This window comes from Bison bison, unplaced genomic scaffold (assembly GCF_000754665.1).
Source record: "Bison bison bison isolate TAMUID 2011002044 unplaced genomic scaffold, Bison_UMD1.0 scf7180017864061, whole genome shotgun sequence".
Taxonomy (NCBI): domain Eukaryota; kingdom Metazoa; phylum Chordata; class Mammalia; order Artiodactyla; family Bovidae; genus Bison; species Bison bison.
Window position 1 is genome coordinate 5649107 of NW_011494633.1, and position 24533 is coordinate 5673639.

The following is a 24533-nucleotide window of genomic DNA, read 5'->3' on the forward strand; positions in this document are numbered from 1 at the left end:
AACAAATTTTTTGGCCCACCCCAATATTTCCCAAAAGCCATAAAAACATTCTCTTCGTTGACAGTGATTGAGATCTGTTTCCTGTATGTGATTATTTGTGGGAATGTATTCATGAGGCCTGAGCAGCTGCATGCTTTGGGACCAGAGCATGCTGGTTCTGGGTCTACCCCACCTGTGAGCCAGAAAGTCTTTCTTTTGGGTCTCCTCTTCCTCACCTGTAGATGGAATTCTGAGGGGGTGGTCAGATCATCGACAAACCCCTTTGTCGTTCTGCTGGGCTCTGGGCTCTGTCAGCAGAGGAAGAGCTCCCCAAGATGACTGCAGCTCATGTTGGGCACTTAGTAGGTCTTCAGGACACATTTCTCGGATGACCCAACAAGTTAAGCCATGGGACTACCCAGAGGCTTGTGTTTTGAGCTACAGAAATCCCTACCACGTGTGGAGTTGGATGCTGCTTCTGGAGTTGGACAGGAAGAGTGCACCCCAGAAAGACCCCCACCCCACCGGCCCCCACCTCATGTTCTACCCAAGAGGCTACTGTGCCCAGCCTGTCTCTTCAGGCAGTTCTTAGGGCACCTTCCCACCTGCACGCCCAGCTCCTCTGGTCTCTGGCTGGAATCTTGCGTGACCACAGGGCCCTTTAGGGTCAAGTCTGCATGACCCCTTGTCACTCCCCTCCATTCCCTGGGATGAGGTGCTGTACTTAGTCACTCAGTCGTGTCCAACTCTTTGCAACCCCATGGACTGTAGCCCCGCCAGGCTCCTCGGCCCATAGGAATTCTCCAGGCAAGAATACTGGAGTGGGTTCCCTTTCCCTTCTCCAGGGCATCTTCCCAACCCAGGAATCGAACTCATGTCTCCCACATTGCGGGTGGATTCTTTACTGTCTGAGCCACCAGGGAAGCCCAAGAGTACTGGAGTGGGTAGCCTATCCCTTTTCCAGAGGATCTTCCTGACCCAGGAATCGAACCGGAATCTCCTGCATTGCAGGCAGATTCTTTACCAGCTGAGCTACCAGGGAAGCCCTGGGATGAGGTGGTTCCTCCCTTTTCTAGGTAGCTAGAGGAGCTCGTCCTGAGTCCCGCAGAGCCCATGTAGTTGAGAAGACCCCAGCCCAGCCTTCTCAGTTACCAAGCGAGTGCCAGATGGCAGGACAGACTGGGGCTGGGTGGCTCATTCACCGGCCTGAGTCCTGGGTCAGGGAAGGTGACAGGACACCCCGCCCTGCCCCACCCGCCATGTCGGGCATGCCCAGCCCCAGCCACGGGCTTCCCTGGTTCTAACCAGCCCCCTTTCTCTCTCTGAGGTGGGAAGGCCTGGTGCTCATCGTCTTGTACGTGTTTTACATCCTGATCATGAAGTAAGTGCCCTTCTCCTCTCCTGGGCTATCTCACCCCTGGTTCCACACCCCGCTGCAGCCTTTCGTCAGAGGCAGAAGAAAACCTCGGTCAGCCCTTTCGGTCATTTTTGGCCACCCTGTTTCTCCAGGGGACACCCTGCTGGGGCAGCCAAGGTGGGAGAGAGAGATTCAGACTCTGTTGTACGGTACTGTCCACACTTGGGTCGGGGTGGGCGGCTGGTGGCGGGAGGCTAGGCCGCTCCCTGAATAACAATCAAGGACCTCTCTCCCACCGTGTTCCACAGCCTTGGCCCCAGGGTGACTGCTCTTGTTTGCTGTCTCTATAAATCCCCTGATAAATTAATCCCACTCTTTCAAAACAGCCAGGCAGCTCCAATCTCTCCAGACTCATAAAACGCCACCTCTGGAGGTTGTCACCCTTGCACAACTGCAGAGGGTACCGCAGGCAGTTCTAAAGGTGCAGATGCTGGGTGGGGGCTGTGCACCCATGAGGCCCTCTGGAAGCTTCCCCCGGTCAGAATCATCTCAGAACTACCCATGATGAGTAGCATTCAGTCATAAAAAGGAAAGTATGACTCATGCCTGATGTGGAGGAACCTTGAGGGCATGATACTGAGTGAAAGGAGTCAGGTCACTAAAGGACAAATACTGGGCCATTCCACTTCTGTGAGGTGCTGAGGAGACTCAGATTCCTAGAGGCAGGCAGCAGATGAGAGCCTGATTACCAAGTGCCTGGGGGAGGGCGTCATTAATGATTCCTTGACAAATGAGAACAGAGTTCTGTTTGCTGCTAAGTCACTTCAGTTGTGTCCGACTCTGTGCGACCCCGTTCTGTTTGAGATACTAACAATTTGAGGACTAGACAGTGGCGACGGTTGCACCACCTTAGAGATGGAATTATGGCCACCGAAACGTGAGCCTGAAAATGGAAAATAGTTAAAATAGAAAATTTTATGTCAGATGTATTTTTCCACAATTGAAAAAAAAAAAAAAAAGCTACCCATGAGCTAAGCCACATTCAGATTTTTAACTTTCTCCTCACACCTCCGCAGATAATTAAAAAAGAAAACACCACTGAGGTTTATGAGACTAGGAATCCCCACGCTGACATAAAACACGTATCGTGTTTTCTAAAAATGGATGGTGAGCTGTCAAAACTGCAGAATTGTCTTTAAAGGTCTCCTCTCTGAGTGCCTTTGGGTGAGGCCAGCAGCCTGAGGTCTGGGACGGAGTCTCCTCTCTGTGGGGACAGTGGCGCTGGCCAGATGGTGTGGGGACAGGGCCTCCGGGCACCCACGGGAGCAAGGCCAGGCCAGGGAACGCCTGCTTTGGATCTCTCCTGAGGTCTGAGCTGCTTTTGTTAGGGCAGGCTTATGGTGCACATAAGTAGGCGTCAGTCATTTTCTTGAGCTAAAAGGTCTCTTCTGACCCCAGGAAGCCCATTCAAAAGGGGCAGGCCCCATTGTTCCAGGGTTCCTGTCAGGAAACTCTGTCAACTCAGCTGAAAAGATTAGGATTAACATAAATACGCTATGGATGCTATGTATAAAATAGGTAATGAGAACCTACTGTATTAGCACAGGGAACCCTACTCGTTGCTCTGGGATAAATTTAATTGAAAGGAATTCACAAAAAAGAGGGGATGTCTGTGTCTACGGAGCTGATTCACCTTGCTATACGGTAGAAACTCACACAACATTGTAAAGCAACTATTAATATAATCGAATAAAAATTAATTTTAAAAAACCCCCTAGCTCCCCACCCCCTCACCCAAGGCCAAGCTCACTGCAGGTGTGCAGGGGAGGGGGATGGGGAGGAGGCCCCTGCCCACTGCCCCGCCCCAGCCACTCCCCTGCCCGGCCTCTCCTGCTGCTCTGACCTCCCTCCTTAACTAACTTGCAGGTACAACGTGAAGATGCAGGCCTTTTTCACAATCAAACAAAAGGCTATTGCAAATGGCAACACGGTCAACAGTGAGCTGGAGGATGGTAATGATTACTGTGATAGTAGCTCTGATGACCCTTCCCTGCCATTGCTGGGGCAAGGTAAGGCTGAGCAGACAGGAGGGGGCGAACGTGCCATTAAAATCACACACACACACACGCACCATAAGCTGTCACTGTCCCCTTGGTCACAGGACCCTACAGGAGGAGGGCAAGTGATGTGGGAGCTGTGGCTCAGGTGGGAGAAGGATGAGCCCAGGGTCCACAGTCACGTCCCCAGGGGTCACCCCAGGCCTCCTGAGGAAGGCTCAAGGCCTGCCTGGCTTTCCTGACATGCAGTGAACCATATCTCTGACCCATGTCAAAGGCCAGTGGCAGGAAGCTGAGGACTTGGGAAGGCAGAGCAGGTGGGGTCTCCCTGTGGTTTCTCAGATGCCAGGCCCGGTTCTGCAGACCTCTGTTCTAGAGAGACCACTGACTCATTGCCCAGAGGAACAGAAAGGCTGGGAAGGATGCCATGGAGCTGGAGAGGAATTCCAGACCTGCCCCCCAAAGCCCCACTGAAGCCCCTTCTCCTGGGGCTGTGGCCTGGTCTCCTCAGCTTCTCCCTGGACCTTTGGTGATTCTGGACCTCTGAAGCCAGCCCGAGTCTGTCAAGTACCCCCAAATGTTTGGGCCTGACCAGCTACTGCCTAGGGAACCTTGTCCTCAATTCTTTTTAATTTTTGGCCGAACCTTGCATCATGCGGGATCTTAGTTCACTAACTACGAATTGAACTCGTATTCCCTGCAGTGGAAGCTCAGAGTCTTAACCACTGGACCACCAGGGACGTCCCTATTCTCAATTCTTAATCCAGCCAATTACCAGGTGATTCCATCCAAGGGGGTAGTTCTGCCAGGGAGCCAAGAGCGTTGATGCCCTGTCCCACCCAAGACTTGTGTTAAGGTCTGAATAGGTTCTTGGAGTCAGGATCTGGGGGGCGGGAAACAGCTTTAACTGGCATTGCCGACAAGTTCCACCCACGGTGTTGGTAAAGGTCTCCTTTAACCAGGAGAGAGCACCGTGGACCAGCCTCCTGAGGGGTATTTCTCTTTTATTCCTCATGGCCTTGGGCAAGTCACTGTCTCTTTTAGGTCACTTTAATTCCTAATTCCTATAGGCTCAGAGGGGACTGTTTGCCCGTGTCTGGGACACGTAGGGGCCGAAATCTATACTCCTAGGCACTCCCCCAGCCCTCACCCTGGGGTGGGTCAGGGCAGGAGATTCCTTACATGTGCACTTTGAGCAAGTGCTGGCTTAGCCAAAAAGTTCGTTCGGATTTTCCGGAAGCTGTGTGGAAAACCCAAACAAACTTTTTGGCCAACCCAATATGTTCTGTCCTGTCTCAGGTAACCCCCAGGAGGAAGGCACCTGTCGTGGGTGCTGAATGAGGGGTGGATCTTTCCACGTGGAAGGAGGAAGGCTGCTGGGGAGAGGGTATGGGTACAGCCAGGGTCACAGGCCCACCCCTGGGGGCCCCAGGAAGGAGGCCCGCAGAGCACGGGCCGGTGCCATGCGCCTGTTTCTTAGATGCGAGCAGGCTGCCCCAGAAGAGAGCTGTTTCCAGAACAGCCTTGCCAGGAGGAGAGGAAATGGTATGGCCGGTGTTTGGGATTTTTAGCTCCACAGACAGGGCGACTCCAAGGCAGGTCCCCACCCCTCACAGTTTCTTAAGACAGAGGCTGTTCCTGGCCATCCTTGTACACAGAGATCAGGGCTCCTGGGGTCCTCTGGACCTTCATGGTGAGAGGAGCGATTCTGTTTACCAAGTCAGTGAGAGATGTCTATCCTCAGGTGCCAGCCCCAGGAGCTACTTGCTGCCCCTGTGGCTGATGGAGGAGGCTGGTCCCCAGTGCCACATGTCAGGGATGTGAGCACATCCTCTTCCAGGCAAATCCAGGCTGCCCTGAGGCCACGTGGGGCCTTTCCAGGCCCTCTCTGGTGGCCCTCACTTTTGTATCCATGTCAGTAGGATTTCCCACAAGTTTATTGCTTTCCCCCAAACCTCGAAGTCCAGGACAATTTCTGGAAAATTGGAAGATTAGACACAAGACTGTCCCCTAAGGCCAAGGAAAGGAGGGGACATAGGTCTCCCTCCAGCTCTTCTCAGGGTGAATGCACTTAGATAAAAGCCAAGGAGGAAATGGGCTGGGGCACGTAGGCCTGGAACTGGGGAGGCTGGAGCCCGGAGAAGCAGCCCTGGGTGGAGGCTGCTCCTTTCCTCTCGGGCCCATGCTCTTCAGGTCTCCTTCCTGGTCTCCTTCAGTGGGCCCCTCTCCCCAGCAGCCTTCCTCCTTCCACGTGGAGAGATCCACCCCTCACTCAGCACCCACGATAGGCACCTTCCTCCTGGGGGCTACCTGAGACGGGACAGAACAGATTGAGTTGGCCAAAAAGTTTGTTCAGATTTTCCATTCCATCTTAAGGAAAATGCCACACGAACTTTTTGGCCGGCCCGGTACTTGCTCAATGTGCACACAGGGTGGGGGGTGGGGTAGGCAAGCGGGGAAGTGTTTGTGACTCATTGAAGGGCACTGTCTCCTAGAAGCAGATTGACTGGGGCAGGAGATTACATCCAGGGGTGGGAGGGCCTGAGGAGAACAGGGCTTTGGGATTTTACCCTTTCTGACACTGTTGCCACAGAATCTTTCAAACTCAGAGCTCATCTCCCCTGGTCCTCAGGCTCCAGGCAGGTCACATAAACCACCCCATCCAGGGTTGTCAAAGATTGCTGGCTTATAGATGCTTTCAGGAAGACACATGCACAAAATCCTGATTTTGCTGTTTTGCAGTTTTGGTATTTCCCGTAGATGTAAAATCAAACTTTTTTTAACCCAACCTCTTGACAGGAAAGGGGATGTTGCCTTTTTACCCCCCACTCCTATAAAATGCCCTTATGTACTCAAATGCTCTTAAAGATCATGTAGTTCAGCCCACCAGATCAGTGCAAGCTGGTGTTCTCTTTTGTGGGGAATAGCATCCTCCAGTTTTGTTCTGCATACAGTTTTTTTTTTCCCCCTAAAAGTTTTACACATTTTTTTATACCACACTTCAATTCTGCTCAAGAAAGCAGAGCACAATACAGCAAGGAAAGTGTCCAGGATGGAGGCAGGCGGGCACCCTATTTCCCGCCATGGCTGGAGGTCTGGCCTTTCCTTGCTGGCTGTCTGGTGGCATTGCACATGACCCGGTAGCCGGGGCCATTTTGACTACCAGCTGGGCTCACTGTAGGACCTTTCCAAGCTTCCCTGGCCCTGGACGCAACTTTGTCTTGGAACGGGGAGGGAGCGGGTGATACCTGGCTTTAAACTTCCGGGGCAACATGCTGACATTGGCTGGGTTACCTGCTAAGAACGTGGTGGGTGGTGCCAGGATGAGATGCCCAAGAAGCCAAGGAGGAGAGGGGCCATCCCCACGGCCAGAGGTCCCGAGCATTGAAGTCCCCCTACTAACACCCTCCTTCACGTAACCCCCGGCACCTTGGCCACCATCAAGAATGCTGCCCCAGACTCCCGGCGTTCACCGCACGCTAATCATCTCTGCAATCTCTGTTGGCCTTTGTCTCCTTAACACTTCTCCTCTTCTAAATTGTAAGTAATCTGCTTTGACCCAAGCAATAACACATGCATTTAAGAAACAAACCCACGAGTCCAATGCACGCCTCATTGGCGGTTGATATTTGTCTCCCACAAATGCATGGTCCTCCCGGCTTTGGTTCTAACCACATGCCTCCTGTCTGCTGAGCCTTGCTGCCTGTTGGGTGAGGGTGTGTGTGTCTGGTGTGCATTTGTTCGTGTTTGTGCTATTAACTCTCATGCAGGTTTGCTCTGACTGCTCCTAGCTACCCTGATATCCAGGAAGGACACTCATCAGGAGCGGGTGACCAGTGGAGAGGGACGGGCATGCCTGCTTTGGCAGCCCCTCAGAGGGGAAGGCTCCCCTGCTTCTGTGTGCTGTGTCCAGAAGGGTTTCTATTTCTGGACCCTCCTGGGCTCTGGAGTTAACTGTCAAGCTTCCTCCAGGGACTCCAGCCCAGAGCATGTTCCTGAAGGTGGCGGGGAAGGTCCAGGGACCAAGGAGATTTGTTCTTCAGCCTCATGAGTGGAAGCAAAGGGTCAGAGAGTGGCCTCCCTGCTGGAGGGTGCTGGTTTCACTGGAGACACTGGTCTTGGCCAGCAGCTCACTGTGCACCCTTCACAAGCAGGCTCCTCTCCTGGGTCTCAGTTGCCTTGTCAGGGCCTGTGAGCCAGATCTTTGACCTCGCTGGTACCACCTCATGGAGAACAGTTTGGAAGCATAGTGTGCCAGGTGGAGATGGCTCCTCTAAGACAGAGCAGGTAGCTTCACAGGAAGCTTAGAACCAGTGCTGTTACCTCCCAGCATTTTCCCTTTAGGGGGCCCTTGTCTGTTTGTTAAGTTTTGTCTGAGTCTCTGTAAATGGTGGGGAAGAAAGGTCCCCCTCAGACTCATTGGTGAGAGGTGGCAGGGATCCAGTCCATTTTGTAGGTGGGCTGCCCCATGAGGCTTAGGTGGGAACTGAAAGACCCTTACATTTAGCCAAGACTGGACCCCAGAAGACAGGGTCATCAGTCAGCAGAGGGACTAGCCCTGGAGATGTGCATGTGGTCCTGTAAAAGGGGGACCCTGGGGATCTGTTCAGTACTTGTGGGTGGTTCAGACCCAGGTGGTTCATGCTACTAATGGGAGGATCTGCAGCCAGCCTCCCATGTGGCTACCAGCTGCTGAGACCACAGCCAAAGAAGTCTGTGCCTCAGGGGGATGTCAGTCACCCCAGCCCTGGGGTTTTGCCCTGGGGGTTCTCAGCACTAATCATGACTTTGTGCTCGATATAGTGAAGGAGGAGCCGCAGTACAACAAAAACCCAGTGGTGATGGTGGACGAGGTCATGAGCTCCAGCCCTCCCAAGTTCACCTTCCCAGAGGCGGGCTTACGCGTAATGATCACCAATAAATTTGGGCCCAGGACTCGTCTGCGGATGGCCAGCAGGATCATAATTAATGAGGTAAGTTTCCTTCAAGGGCCGTGAGATCGCATGAGCCTGAGGCCTTGGATGGGTTCCAGCACTGCAGGAAGCCCTGGCTTGTCAGTACATTTCCTGGCATTGGGCCCGAAGTGTCCTCTGCCGGGCTGGTGTTTATCACCAGCCTGTTGAAGCAAGGAAGCCCAGACAGCACAGGCAGCAAATGATCCTATCAGGAAGGAGTTTAAGGCAGGTAGCAATCGAATACCATGTCTGCCACATTCCACTAAGTATTTTCCACTAGAGAAAGACTAATTGGAGAAAGACTGGTCTGAAGTACAGATTTTTTTTAATGTTACTCAAGGCAAAAAAAAAAATGAATACACATCTATTCTCTTATGGATAGAGCAACTCTAGAAGAAAACTGAAAGACTATAGAAACCTTCTGGTTTGTCTCTCTCAGCATGTGGATCCATTACCTCCTTTGTTATAACGGAAAGTGAAGTGAAAGCGAAAGTCTCTCGTGTCCAACTCTTGGCAACCCCATGGACTATATAGTTCATGGAATTCTCCAGGCCAGAATACCAGAGTAGGTAGCTGCTCACTTCTCCAGGGGATCTTCCCAACCCAGGGATCGAACCCAGGTCTCCCACATTACAGGCAGATTCTTTACCAGCTGAGCCATCAGGGAAGCCCAAGAATACTGGAGTGGGTAGCCTGTCCCTTCTCCAGCGGATCTTTGCAACCCAGGACCCGAACCATGGTCTCCTGCATTGCAGGCGGATTCTTTACTAGCTGAGCTACCCGTGTTATAACTTATGTCTCTTTTAATGCAACCTCAAGGTAGCTGCAGATTTTCTTTTTCCAAGGATAATTCTCTCTTGATTCCTATAAAGCTAGAGTCATGACCCCCTTCCCATTGCTACCATTCATACTCCTACTGAGTCACGGCCCACCTCCTTACAATTCTGTCCTTGCACAGCTGTTGCTGAGTCCAAACTAGGTCTGTTCGCCACAGGACAGGCCAATTAACTGAGAGATTATGTGTGGAAGCAATGACTAGGACATTATTTGGAAAGCGACTGATTGAGAAGATGGCAGACTAATGTCTCAATAGGACTGAGGTGAAGAGGGGGGTAGTTGAGTAGATAAAGACCTTTTTCTTGCAGAAATATCCTGGAATGGCCAACCTGGGGGAAGAGGGGTGATGTGTTAATCAGAGGGTCAGACTCCCCTGAGGCAGGCCTTTAGGGAGAGAATGTGTTAATCTCTTCAGGAAGAGGGTCAGGGTTCCCCGAAAAGTATTAGTCACTCAGTCGCGTCCAACTCTTTGCAACCCCATGGACTGCAACCTGCCAGGCTCCTCTGCCCACGAAATTCTCCAGGCAAGAATACTGGAGCTGGTGGTCATTCCCTTCTCCAGGGGCCCCATTCCCTTCTCCAGGGGATCTTCCTGGCCCAGGGTTCCCTGAAGCGTGTTATTATGTATGATTATTATAACAAAAGGTGGCATTAGTGGTAAAGAACCCACCTGCTAATGCTGGAGACAAAAGAAACTCTGGTTGGAAGAGCCCTTGGTCGGGGAGCGGGGAGGCATGGCAACCCTCTCCAGTATTCTTGCCTACAGAATCCCATGGACAGAGGAGCCTGGTGGGCTCCTGGTGAAAAATGTAATTTTTCAAAGGTTAAAGTCAAACAGATCCATCATGGAGTCAGAATTGGTTCTTCCCTGCAACACAGCTATTTGTGGGTTTTTTTGTTTTGTTTTGACTATAAGGAAGACCTTTCATTTAACCCTTTTTGGGTAGTAAAATATTATGCCTGGGCATGTGTCTCAGATCACTTTTCTCTTTTAGGCTAAATGTTGTGGACATGTTTGTAGGAAAAAAAGTTTTAGATTTCCACCCAATCCTAGACTTCATGATATAGGAGTCCCTGCCTAAAACCAATATGAAGCCAGTTAATGGTCAATTCCTCTTTCTTTGGAAAAAATAACATGCTTCCATTTTAAGTAATAATGACTTTTTTGGCCCATCTTTGTGCTTCCAGTAACCACAAGGATAAGTGTTAGGCACACAGTTCTGGAGTAATGCCTTGGGGGCCTGTGTACTGACTCTTGGTTTTCTGCTAATGTAACTGGGAAGGAGATATGTGTCCATGTATGATGATTACTACCCACAAGGTTTTAATCCTAGAGCATAAATATTTTTAAAGAGAGCCAGATAAAGATGAGCTGTGCAAAGGCAAACAGATTTTCAGAAACATGGAAACCTGTTAATTTCTTGGTATGTGGTTTCTCCCTTTCTCTGGTTTAGTAGAAACCCACTGACTTGGCTTCTGCTTGGGTGGAAAGAAGGCAGACTTGGTCAAGAGCTATAAGGAAATAGGGGAAGGAAGAGGTCTGATTGGTTCAGGGGATACCCATTACACATGGCGAAAGATTTGGACAGCAGAAGCCTTCCAAATGGCTACTAACCCTATAAGATGCTCAAATTAAAAGGGAAATGCAAATTAAAACCACAATTAGATTCCACCACACATCCACCAGAATGACTAAAATGGGAAGAATTGACAGTATCAAGCATTGACAAGAATCGGAAGCAACTGAAATTATAATCCATTTCTGGCACAAGTGTGAAATGGTTCAACTTGCACCTGCCTTATGATCTCACAATCCCACTTCTAGATAAATACCCCAGAGAAATGAGTGCATATGTCCACAAAAAGGCATGGCCATGGCATGCTTCCTGATAACCAAAAAGAAGAAATAACCCAAATGCCCATCAAGTGGCAAAGGACATATTGTGTGTTATTCACACAGTGGAGTACTATACACCCCTGGAAAATAACAAACTACTGATTCATGCAACAATATGGATGAACCTCACAGATATTAGGTTGAGTGAGAGAAGCCAAATATAAAATAATATGTACTCTCTGAATCCATTTATAAGAAATTCAAGTTCAGGAAAAACTTAAGTGATGTGTATAAAAGTCAGAATGGGGTTACCTTAATTAATTCTGGAGAGAGGGGACCCTTAGCGAGTTGTCTGAGAGGCTGGAAATGTTCTACATCTTAATATGAATCATCACTGGACCATTGTACACAATGTAAATGCAATTTTTGCATGCTATACCTGAAATGAGATTTTTTGACTATGCAGAGCCTCTCCTGTGAATGTCTTCTGGTGGCTTGTGACCATCCACTGGGAAAGTCAGAATGATTGCTTTTATCCAGTGTCATGGGCTAGTTTGTCAGGCTGACACTAAGAAGAAACCCTGGGCTCTGACCAATACCTTTGCTGATACTGGTTCGAGTGGAAATGAGCAAACTTAGCTGGATTCTAAGGTCCTGGAGCCATTTCTCAGGCAAACCCGAAGCCAGGGGTGCTGTTCTAGAAACCCTTAAGTGCCACCTGCCTGAGGAACCAAGCAACAGGGTGCAGCTGTGTCACACGCCTGGGTGTCTGTCTTGCCTCCTGTCCACACAGAGGCAGAGGCTGATCAACTCGGCCAATGGCGTGAGCAGCAAGCCGCTTCAGAACGGGAGGCACGAGAGCATCGAGAACGGGAATGTGCCCGTGGAAAACCTGGAAGAGCCACAGCGGGACCAAGAGCCCCCACCGCAGCCCCTGCCGCCTCCCCAGGAGCCAGAGCCTGTGGAGGCCGCTTTCCTGTCCCCCTTCTCCATGCCTGGTGAGTCCTGGGGGCCAGGGCTCTCGGGCCACACTGCTCGGGGCTCCAGGGTTCCAAGCCTGGGTCTTCAGGATGGTGAGCTGGACTCAGGAAGGCGGGGAGCCTGGTGTGAGGGTCCAACATTAAGTCACTCAATGAACACTTCCTCAGTGCTGAACTGTGGGGTCAGCAGGAGGCAGGCACTGCCCAGGGTTAGAGAGCCTGGGGTGCCAGACAGCTGGCCAAATGGAGGCCTGGGAAGTACCCCAGTAACCTGTAGTAACCGCACTCAAATGCCCAGGGCAGTGGGGCTTTCTCATGCAGTAAAGAAAAACAAGCACATACGTTATTTTTATGGACATGCTCAGACTCTCCAGCCCTTCCAGTGTGGGCAGGCCGTTTTGCCCATGTGTTGCATATTTGCTGGGACAGGATATGCTAAAGCCACACATGATCTTTAGATAGTTACACCTTATGTGTTTGATGATAACTCCTACCTATAAGTAAGTTAGAGTCGATGTGGCTCTGGCCCAGGCCTGAGTGTCCTCCCATCTCATTGGATGGGCCCAGTGTCATATGACTGCCAGCTCCTCGCTGACCTCACCTCTGCTCCAGCCACACTGGCCTCCTAACTGTCCTTCTCAGAAAGTAGCAGATATGCTCCAGCCCAGGACCTTTGCACTTGCCCTTTGTTGAAATGCGCTCTGTTCTGCCACCTGTATCACTCACTTCCTTCCCTTCCTCGGGTCTCTGCTTAAATGTCACCTTCTCAGTGTGGCCTTCTCTGACCACCCTAACCTAAGTATTTTGAATATATATATCTTTCATCTTGTGTGTCTCCCTGGCTAAAAAACCAGCTCCGTGCCAGCAGGTATCTTCGTCTATTTCATTCGCTGTTGTATCCCCAGTGCCCAAGCCTGACACATAGTAGGTGCTTAGTAGATGTCCATCAAGTGAATGATTTCAGGAATGTGTGTGAGAGGATCCCCAGACACACCCAATCTGTCTTCATCTTTAGCCATAATCCTCTGCAGTCCATGATGGGAAATAAAGGCCTGAGCTCTTTAGCCCCATCTCGGAGGTTTTTTCTTGGTGTCCTGCCATCCTGAATGGCAGCAGAATTCCAAGATTTTCAAGTCCAAAACTTGATGTTTTTCCAAAAAGATTTCTGTGTTTAACAACAGGCTCACAGATGGCACCTGATTTGGGAGATGGCTTGGGGTAGGGAGAGGAGAGGAGAGGCAGTATGCTCCCAGGGAAGAAGATGCAGGTACAGTCCAGGAAACAGACTGCCTTGCTGGGGGTTCAGACTGAGAAGAAGCTACCCTTTGGGGGTTCTGTTCTCCAGCCCCAGGAGGTGGATGGAATCCCTGTTTTACAGATGTGGGGCCTCACAGGGTCATCACCACCACCCCCTACTGCCGCTTCATCTAGATGCTGTTCCTGACCCTGCTTATTGTCCAGAGCTCTGCAGGAAACCAGAGAAGGGACCTGCCCTTTGGGGCAGCTGCCGTTCTGTAAAGGGAGGCAGCCTCATGTAAGGGCAACTCATCTTTCCATCTCCTTGAAGCTTTGAGTTTGGCAGGACTGAATTGGGTGGTCCCTGGGGCCAACCACCCCCTCCTCTCATCCTGGTGCCAGAATCTGATGCTCCTTAGACAAGTGGCTTGTGGGAAACCAGGTCTAGCTCCCTGCAGGGACTCTGGGCAGGTCACCTCCTGAGGTGAGGAGCTCAGAATGCTGTTCTCTTACAAGGGCTGGGACCAGATCACTCCCGGGTTCTCTGCACCCACGAACCCTTTCCCAGGGAGCTCCGCCTTTCCTGGCGGGTGGGAACTTCCTGTTGAAATTGGTTCCACATTCCTCTTCAAGCCAGAGGCTCTGGGACATTCCCCTGGGCTGGCCCTCAGCAGAGCTTCCGCCCAGGGCTCGCCTCTGGAATGGGCCGGGGCTTCCTGTGTCCCTGCGGAAGCTCCCTTTGTGTCCCTGCGGAAGCTCCCTTTGTGTTCCTGCGGAAGTGTTTCCAGGTGGCGCCCTGGGAAACCGCAAGTACTTCCTCTCCATCTCCTCTAACCTCAATGTGAGAAGCGGGGGCGGGGGAATAGGGTTGTGTGGCTGCTGCCTGTTTAGGTGTGTCCAGCAGCCAAGGGAAATTGAGGCCAGTGTGGACAGGAGTTCACAGGAATGTGGAGCCAGGCAGCGGGACACAGCACCTGTGAGAGATTCCTCATTGCCAGCTGCAGGCCCTCCGTCCACCCATCCCCGTCATCTTTTCAGCTTGTCTCTGGTTGTGGCTCAGTGGTCAAGACTCCGCCTGCAATGCAAGAGACTTGGTGGAGACATGGGTTCGATCCCTAGGTTGGGAAGATCCCCTGGAGAAGGAAATGGCAACCCCACTCCAGTATTCTTGCCTGGGAAATCCTACGGACAAAGGAGCCTGGTGGGCAACAGTTCATGGGGTTGCAAAGAGTTGGACACGACTGAGCGACTGAACAACTGGTTGTGGAAACACAATGATCTGAGACCGTGGGGATGCCCTGAGGGGCTTTAGGGGCGGGTGGAGCTAGTGTTCTCCTAAACTGGGGTCCAGGAAGGAAGCTGGGGCCAGGGGAGGGATAAGGGGCAGGGCACTGGGAAGAGGGGAGGATCTGTTCCACTCAGAACTAGCGTGGCTGCAGGTATCAAGGGGTGAGCCCAGGCTGTCTGGTGTGCAGCTCTTCTGTGTGGTTGGGGACAGGCTGGGAGGCAGGTGCTGGAGGCTAGAAGTCCTGGGTTGGAATCTTGGTTCTACTGCTCACCAGCATTATGACTCTTTCATCTCCTAAACCTCAGTTCCTCATCCACAAAATGGGATGAAGGCATCCTCTGTAAGCAATACAGAGGTCTTTATTCACCCCTTCTGTGTGACACACGGGTGCTCAGTAAGTGTTCATTTGGATGACATGCCTGCATGTTAAGTCGCTTCAGTCATGTCCCACTCTTTGCAACCCTATGGATTGTAGCCCACCAAGCTCCTCTGTCCATGGGATTCTCCAAGCAGGAATACTGGAGTGGATTGTCATTTCCTACTGCACAGGATTTTCCCGACCCAGAGATCAAACCTGTGTCTATTATGTCTCCTGCATTGGTAGGTATGTTCTTTATAGCTAGGGCCACCTGGGATGACAATATGCTTTAATCACATGGTTTCTGTTATACCCGGTTTCTCACGCTCTCTCCTGCTTGGACCATAAACAATGTTCTAGAAAGTTCATAGGAGTCAGAATCCCTGGAGGTCTGGCACCGTGGTCATTCCCAGAGTCAGGAAGAGGGAACTGGTGATGAACAGGGAGGCCTGGCGTGCTGCGATTCATGGGGTCGCAAAGAGTCGGACACGACTGAGCGACTGATCTGATCTGATCTGATGCTATCCACCTGTTTTGTGCCAGGCACTGGGCTTCAGGTACTTTGCAGACAAGATGATTATTTCAGTCAGTAAATATTTGGGTACCAGACTCTTCTGGGCCTTGGTGATCCAGGTAGAAACAGGACACCCTGGATTCTGGGAGCTTACAGGCGTGCGGGTTAAATCTGAGCAGATGATTGCATGATACATTTTATGTATCATCTCCTGCCCTCACCACACAGCTGAAGGGTGGAGATGGTGGAAATGCCAGCCCATAGCCCCTGGGCTCTGCCCACCCACATGATATGTCACTGGGCTTGTAGACCAGAGCCCGAGGGCACCCAGCCACAGCCTGGCTCGGGTGCCCGCCTGGTCTGATGCTGGATTTACATCTACACCCAGTGCAGCTGTGCCCACTTCAGGCCACAGAGGCTGGTAATTGGGCATCCTGGGCTAGCTGTTGGCGGGGAGAGAGGAAAAGGGGGAGGAACTCCTTCTCCCATGAGAACTGTGGTCTGCAGCACAGGCATTGCCCTGCAGTGGCCAGCCAGTGACCCTGAGCCCCAGTCTGGCTGGAGAGAACCCTTAATACATGCTGTTTGTGGCTGATGTACTGTCTGGGACATTCTCCTGCCCCATGGGCCACATCCTTGCCCTCCAACTGGACTCCTCCTGCTCCCATAAGGGTAAGGAAATCACATCTTGTGTCCGGTATCCTGGCCCTTGTGTCCATCATTATTATAAGTGGCTGCATCTACTGGGGTCTTGTGTGTCAGGCATTGAATGAAAAATAGGGAATTCTTACAGGGCTCTTCTGGAGCTTCTGTGTGCCATGTCCTGTTCTAAGAGCTTTACATGTATTCCCTCATTTAATCCTCATGACAACACATAAGGTGGGGACGATGATCATCTCCAGTTTATGGAGAAGGAAAGGGAAGCATAGAGAGGTTCAGTGACTTGCCCACTGTCACCCAGCTACTAAGTGGAAATCAAGGGTTTCCAACCTGGGTGGCCCAGGCTAACCACTCTCTCTTTGTACCGTGCATTTTCATTCCATCCTTGCATCTATCTTGAGAAGGAGGCATTACCATTATCCCCATTTTACAGAGAGGGAAACTGAGGCTCCAAGAGGAGACTTCCCAAGTCACACAGCTATTATGTGGGGAGCCACCCTTCCACCCTGAGCTTCCTGATCTACAAACGCCATCCCGGGCCGGTACAGTCAGGAGCAGAAATCTAGGCCCTTTGGACGTTCTTAAACCGTGTGTATGTTAGTCACTCAGTCATGTCTGAGTCTTTGTGACCCCATGGACTGTAACACACCAGGCTCCTCTGTCCATGGAATTTTCCAGTCAAGAATACTGGAGTAGATATTTCCTTCTCCAGGGAATCTTCCTGACCCAGGGATTGAACCCAGGTCTCCTGCATTGCAGGCAGATTCTTTACCATTTGAGCCACCAGGAAAGCCGTTGAATGGTAACAGGAGGTGAAGTTTACTGAGTGCTTCCTATGGACCGGGCAGGGTGGTTCACACATGCACTCATTAAGTCCTCAGGACCACCCTGGAGGGTGGGTACTGTTATCCCCATTTCCCAGGTGAAGAAGCTGAGGCTCAGAGAGGTTTAGTTGCCCACGATCACACAGGAAGAAGGGACAGCACCCCACACTGGCATTTTCACCCCAGACGTGCTTAAGGGACAATACTGTGGCCAACCAGTGGATTCTTCTGCGTTCTTCCTGTGGAGTCCTTAAGAAAATGCTTGTCTCTGTCCATGGTGTCTTCTAGCTGGTACGTAGGTACCAAGGAACTTGTCTGTGTTAAGAAACCATGTTGAATTGAGTTTGAATTATAGGCCTTTGGGGACCTGGCATGCTGTCTTCAGTCCTCGGATGACACAGCTAAACATTTTGTTCATCAGAAAACTCAGCACAAGCCATCTGAAGATTTCAGGAAGTTTCTAGAATGTCTTCTCCCCGCCCCATCCCCATCTTCCTCTGTCCTACACGGAACTAGAGAGCCGTGCTGGCTGGGAGGAGAGGCTGCTTAGTCTCTCTGAGCCCAGTAAAGGGGACTGCAGCAATGGAGCTCTAGAAAACTCTGCCCTGCTCTTTCCTCTCAGCCGCTCGGCATGGCTGGGAGCACAGAGGAGAAGCTGCTGCTGCCACGGGCTCACGTACATGTGAAATTCCACACCCAATTTCTGCCTGCTCCAGGCCCCCAGAGGCACACGGCACTTCACGGTAAAAATGATTTGTTCTTGCCTAGTTCGTGGGAGCCGCCAGAGAAATCACACAGTCGGTAGACTGTCTCGTAAGTCAAGGTCAGGATTTCAAAGAAGTGGCCTTGTCAGTCACTGTGGAGCCCTGAGCTGTCAGCTCACACCTAATTAGAACAAACACTGGCTGAGCACTGTAATTTCTTAATATAACAGCTTTATTGAAGTGTAATTTACTTGCCGTAATAGTCACACCTTTGAAGTACACAGTTGAGTGGTTTTTCATCTACTCACAAAGTTGTGCAACCGTTACCACAATCGGTTTTCTTTAGCACCTCCAAAGGAGCCCCCTACTTGCTAGCAATTATTCTCCGTCCCCACCCCACCCCCATCTCCTGCCAACTGCTAACTCTGTCTCTTTGGGTTTATCTACTCTGGATATTTTATATAAATGGAATCATTAAATAAGTGGCCTTTTGTGTCTGCCTTCTTTGTTGTTGTTCTTCAGCTGCTCGGTCATGTCTGACTCTTTGTGACCCCATGGACCGCAGCACACCAGGCTTCCCTGTCCTTCTCTGTCTTCCAGAGTGTGCCTTCTTAGCATGTTTTCAAGGTTCATCCGCATTGTGGCATGCGTTGGTCCTTTGTTTCTTTTTCATGACTGAATAATATTCCATTGTATGGATGTACCCCATACTGTACCCCATCAGTACACTGATGATGTACTCCATCAGTGGGTGAACAATTGGATTATTTCCGTTTTCTGGTGATAAGTGGTTTATAAAAACAGCTGCTAAAGCATAATAGAGAAAGAGGGTTTTTTTGGAGAGGGTTGTTTTTAATATAAATGAAAGCAACATTCCTCTGAATTCTCTGTGGTTAACAACAGATGGTCTCTGAATGATCTCTGAATGCTATGATTAAAAGCAATCTGGGGAATTTTAGACCAACTTCTTGTTTTCAAAAGCAAAAAACTGAGGGGCCGGGGCTTGCCCAGGGGTCAGTATTGACCAGATGGAACCAGGCATCTGGGCCACATGCCCTGGAATCTACTCTGTGATCACCCCACAGCCAGACCAGCGCAGTCCAAACTGGGAGGTGGGAGGTGAAGGGGCTCAGGACCTGTCATGAGCTGGGCATGTGCTGGGGGCCTGAAGTGTCTATGGATGCTGGCAACAGAAGCCCACATGAGCTTCCTTTGAGATAAAAGGGGATCTTAGTTATCATAAGGATATAGGGGTGTGTTGTGGATCCCACAAACAGTTGGACTCACCCAGGGGCTGGACTCAGGGCCTTCATGCGTGTTGAGGCTCTTCCTGGCTCTTGTCTTCCTTTCACGTGCCTGCCTGTCTCATTCTGCTCCTTGGCTGTGGACTGGCTTTTCTCAAATCCACCGTCAGTGCCCATGGCAGACCGTGGCCTCCCACTGGCCCCAGACTGACTTCTGCCATTTCCTGCCTCCCTCAGTTGGTTGCCTAGGGTTGCATCTGAATTCCAGAGTCCTAAAGGGGAGAATGCTATCAGCCCAGAGGTCAGGGGCCCACCCCTGGTCAGTAGCCATGCTGGCCAGCGTGGCTTTGGTGGCCCCTGGGAGGGCTGTTTGGAGAGAAGAGATGCTGAGCACACGCGCCCTCACCCCTTGTAGGTCTATGACTGGTGCCTCGGGCGTTATCAGGAGATGATGGATGCTGATCGCTGATGTGGGAGGAATAGAATTGATAGACCTAGTAGGTGGGTCCCTTACGCAGTGGTGGGAAGGACACTCCAGGCTGGGTACCAGCAATGACTCCCGCTGAACCGGCTGCCACCACCTCTCCCAGAATTGAGGAGGAGGGGAACTGGGATGTGCTGAAATGTTCAAAAACTCACTGTCAGTCACGACCCAGGGACCAGGAGGCCACTGCCACAGCTAGGCTGCCACCAGCAGCCGCCACCGGGATGCTGGTCAGGCCTGAGAAGGCATCCCTGGTGCCCATTCAGCTAGCTCCTGGGCAGGAATGCGCCGCTGTAGCCAAAACAGAATCCCCAGAGGCCTGTTTCACAGCAGTGCTTCAAAAGCAGCAGAAAGGTGGCCCAGCCCCTCCTCAGTTTGTTTTTCAAAATAAGGAGCCCAATTTGAGTCTAGAACTTCAACTGCAAGGGAGTCTGGGAAGTGCTCTATGGACACCCTAGGAGGAGGTTGGCATGGGGGCTGCTGAGGCCCAGCTCAGCATGTCCACTCCCATGGGAGCTGCAGGGATGCCTGGAAAAAAGCAGTGAAACTAATCTTTACTGATGACTTAGACCAGAGCAGACCTGGTGAGGGGCTCATGTGGCTTCCAGTTGCATAGTGACGCAGAGGAGGGGGCTGAGCCCTGACCTATGGCTTGGCAGACACGTTCTTCATGGAGCTTGGGCCACACACACCTTATTATTTGGTGCTTAGAGTCTGCACACAGCCCTGCTTGCGTGTCTGGTGTGGTCCCCATTTCCCAGGTAACTGCACACAGGTTAATAAGGGCCTCAGGCAGGGCTGGTACCCCAGGTCTGCCTGACCCCTGAGGGCTGTCCTTGGCCTTGTTCCAGTGTTGACTTTGGCCAGGAGGGCACTCTGCCAGGCTGGAGTGTGTGCTCTGGAATACAGGGCAGCAGGAAGGAAGGAGAGGAGGCAGCCAGCTGCTGGGTCTATGTGGTTTGTAAGCACTGGGAGCCCACAGGCCTGCCCTGGATGTTTGCTGGATGTTTAAGGTGAGAGGGCCTGCCGTTGGGCCCGTCAAGCGTTCCTGACTCTTATTTCACTCCCCAGGGCCTCCAGACTCAGGGTGCAACCTTCAGAGGCAGGATGGTCAGCTTCATACTTCTTGCCTTTCTTTTGTTTCCTCGTAGATCCCCGGGGTGGGTGAGACGGGGGAAGTTACCACGTCACAGCTGAGGACGGGGTGGCTCAGAGAGGTTGAAGATCCACCCACTGCCACACAGTCACGAGTGACAGAGGACAGAACAGCTCACTGGCCACAAGCCTTGAGGTTCCTGTGGTGGAGTGCAGAGCTGGCCGTAGCTTGAGGTCATCAATAGAATAAGAGAGGCGACTCACTGACCTCAGCTCTGGGACCCACTGACATCCAGTCCAGAAGCTTGACTTGGTAGGGGCTGTGGACATGGATGCAGAGCTGGGGTAAGGGTCTCTGGGGTCTGCACCCGCTGAGGGAACTCTGAGCCTGGCTTCTGTGTTGACCAGGGGGTCCTGGACTGCATGTCTGGTTCTCTCCCCCTTTTCCAAGAGGAGGAACACTTCTTGGGGAAGCATGAACAGGGTCCCAGAGGCTGAACCATGGCACCTGACTGCTGTGAGAGCGGGAGACCAAGCCAAGGCTGCCTCCCTGGGGACGGCCTTTCACAGCCCCCCACAAGCTCTCCAGGCTCTACAGTGAGCTGCCAGGGCGTCTCTTACTGGGCCTTTGGTCCCTGTGCACTCAGGCCTGACTGCCCACGTCTCCATGTCAGCCCCCAGCAGGTCCTGCCTCTGACCTCACTGAAGCCTCTTGTTTTCTCTCACACGCTCCCCTTCTGTCTTCCCCTTCCTCCCAAACCTCAGCTTGGCAGCTTAGCTTAATTACAACCCTGATCTTATCTACTTCCCACAGGGTCCCCCCCCTTGTTTCTCTAGTCCCCTTAGGCTCAAAACCAGCATTCAACATGGTGTCATTAAGAGGCTTTGGATTAGTCTGCCACTTCCTAGCTATGTGACCTTGGGCTAGACAGCTTACTTCTTGAAATCTGTTTTCAGTTCAGTTCAGTCGCTCAGTTGTGTCTCTTTGCGACCCCATAGACTGCAGCACGCCAGGCCTCCCTGTCTATCACCAACTCCCAGAGTTTACTCAAACTCATGTCCATTGAGTTGGTGATACCATCCAACCATCTCATCCTCTGTTGTCCCCTTCTCCTCCCGCCTTCAATCTTTCCCAGCATCAGGGTCTTAAACCTGTTTTAGTTTCCATAAAAGCACCCAACCCTGTGCTTGACAGTGGTAGGTACTCAGTAAGTGGAACTTAATTAACCATTATTATCAACAAAAGCTAAAATTTAGTGCATACTCTGCACCAAGTGTGGGCTAAATGCATCTCATGTGTTGGCTCATTTTAGTCTCACAATAGCACTGTGTGGTAAGGCTGTTGTTATCCCCGTTTCACAGTTTAGGAAACTGAGATGCCCAGAGGCTAAACACTTTTCCAAGGTCACAGAGGTAGAATATGCCGGAGCTTGGGTTTGAACCTGGCAATCTAACTATCATTAACTGTGAAGTTTCTGTGCCCCTCAGAGAGCAATCAGTTTAATGGTAAGTCTAAGGATAAAACAAAAATGTATTAGAAGTAACTAAAAATTGATGGTAAGATTCATTCATCCCCAAGGAATAAGAAAACTTTAATGGTTCCCCTACTTAAGAGGATTTTTCTGTTTAGATCACAGCCGTGAGCTAAAAGTGTAAGGCTCTAATCTGACAGTTGATGACGCTGTCCACCAGTGGGCAGCAAAAGGACTTTCACAGGCTTTGAAATCATGGGACTCAGAGAACAGGCAAGTAGTATAGCACAGAGGACTCAAGATTTAGGCTCTAAAGACCTGCATTCGAGTCCTGGTACTGCCTCTGAGCTTGTGAGGTTTAAGTCACTGAACACCAAACCTTACCTGTGAAGTGGGGAGAATATCTCCCCCAAGTTGATATGATAGTGTTTGTGAAACCCACCTCCAAAATGTGTGAGGCACAACACAAATGTTGAATAATGGTGACAGGACTGTTCGTTAACCCATCCCTGACAATGCTCCACCCTCGACTGCATCCCCTTACCTCCCCACAAGGACCAGCTCAGAGGTCACCGGCCGGGCATGCAGGGTCTGTTTGTGGCTCTGCCACTAACTTTCTGTGAGGTTTAGGCAGTTCATTAACCTTCATGGGACTTGGTTTTCCTCTTTATAAACAGTTAAGCAAGTGAAATTTATCTCGGAAATGCAAGGTTGGTTCAACATGTGAAAAACAATAAGACACGCTGTATTATTAGAATAAAGGCCAAAAATTGCACAATCATCTCGACAGACACAGAAAAAGCATTGGTCAAAATCCAACACCCTTTCTTAATGGGGGAAAAACAATCTAGGAATAGCGTGAATTTCCTCAATCTGATAAAGGGCATCTACAAAACCCCCAAATTAATGTCATATTTAGTGGTGAAAGACGGAAAACCTTCCCCCTAAGATTAGAAACAAGACACCTCTTACCTCTTCTATTCAGCTTTGTGCTGGAGGTTCTATCCAGGGTAAATAGGCAAGAAAAAAACAAAAAGCATTCAATTTGGAAAGGAGGAAGTAAAAGTGTGTTCATAGATGACATGATCTTATATACAGAAAATCCTAGGGAATCTACCAAAAAACAAAAAACAACCGTTAGAATTAATAAACTTGCAGGCTTCAAAGTCAATATACAAAATTCAGCTCTATTTCTATCCATTAACAATATGAAAAATGAATGTAAGAAACTTCATTTATAATGCAATCAAAAAGCAATAAAGTACTTAGGGATAAATTTAACAAAAATAGAACAAGACTTGTACACTGAACACTATAAAACATTATTGAAAGAAATGAAAGGAGATCTAAATAAATGGAAAAACATCCTAAGTTTATGCTTGAAAGATTTAAAATTTTTAAGGTGGTAATAGTCCTCAAATTGATCTATAGATTTCATGCAATCATTGTGAAAATCCATGCTAGATTGGGGGGGGGGCAGTTTGTTTTTTTCTTTTTGCAGAAATTGACAAGCTGATCCTAAAATTCCCATGGAAATACAGGGGACCCAGAATAGCCAAAACAATCTTGAACAAAATTGAAAGACTTCCTGACTTCAAAACTTATTACAAAGAAATAATCATCAAGATTGTCTGATAGTGGCATGGGATAGAAATAGAGCTCAATGAACTAGAACTGGGAGTCCAGAAATATGCCCAGACATTGCAGGAGATGCAGGAGACATGTGTTCAAACCCTGAGTCAGGAAGATCCCCCGGAGGAGGAAATGGCAATCCACTCTGGTATTCTTGCTTAAAATATCCCATGGACAGAGGAGCCTGGCAGGTTACAGTCATGGGGTCACAAAGAGTTGGACACAACTGAGCATTAAAAGAAAAAGAACTTAAAGATCAATAATTCTTGGTAAGGGTGCCAAAATAATTCAATGGGGGAAGGAATAGTCTTCTCAATAAATGGCGCTAGGAAAGCTAGATAGCCATATTTTTTTAAAAAAGAAGTTGGACCCTTAATTCACACCACATATGAAACTTAATATGAGACAGACTTAAACGTAGTAGCTAAAAATATGAAACTCTTAGAAAACATAGGTGTACGTTATTTGTGACCATGGTTTCTTATATATATCAATAGCAGAAGTAGCCAAAAAAATGAAAATTAAAAAACAGACTTCATCAGAATTAAAACCTTATGGGATTTATGGGATCTATGAAGTAAGTTGAAAAACTCCTGGAATGGGAGAAAATATTTGTAAATTATATTTCTGATAGGGATCTAGTATCAGAAATATATAGTTCTATATATAGAACTATAGAACTCTCAGAACTCAACAGTAAAAAGACAACCCAGCCTTTAAAATGGGCAAAAGATCTGAGTCAACAGTTCTCCCAAGATTTATAAATAGCCAATAAATCCATGACAGATACTCACCATTATTAGTCATCAGGGGAATGCAAATCAAAACCACGGTGTGATACCACTCACCACTCAGTAGAATGGCTATAGTTAAGAGAGACAACACTAATGTGTTGGCAAGGATGTGGGTATATTGGAAACCTCATATACTGCTGATAGGAATGTAAAATGGTGCAGCATCTTGGAAACCAGGCTGGAAGGCTTTCAGAAGGTTAAATGTAAAGTCACCGTTGTTGTTGTT

At 50.0% G+C, this 24533-nt stretch overlaps 1 protein-coding gene across 2 annotated transcripts in view; it reads left to right on the forward strand.

Moving 5' to 3' along the window:
* The window catches only part of SLC24A4 (solute carrier family 24 (sodium/potassium/calcium exchanger), member 4), a 187642-nt gene that overhangs the window by 141764 nt on the left and 21345 nt on the right, over positions 1-24533 (forward strand). The window contains exons 9-12 of one of the 2 annotated variants that reach the window (XM_010836200.1): positions 1307-1360; positions 3263-3405; positions 8197-8366; positions 11816-12020. In XM_010836200.1, coding sequence (XP_010834502.1) covers positions 1307-1360; positions 3263-3405; positions 8197-8366; positions 11816-12020 — 572 coding nt within the window. The remainder of the gene's footprint in view (positions 1-1306; positions 1361-3262; positions 3406-8196; positions 8367-11815; positions 12021-24533) is intronic. The other variant, XM_010836201.1, reaches the window with a different exon arrangement.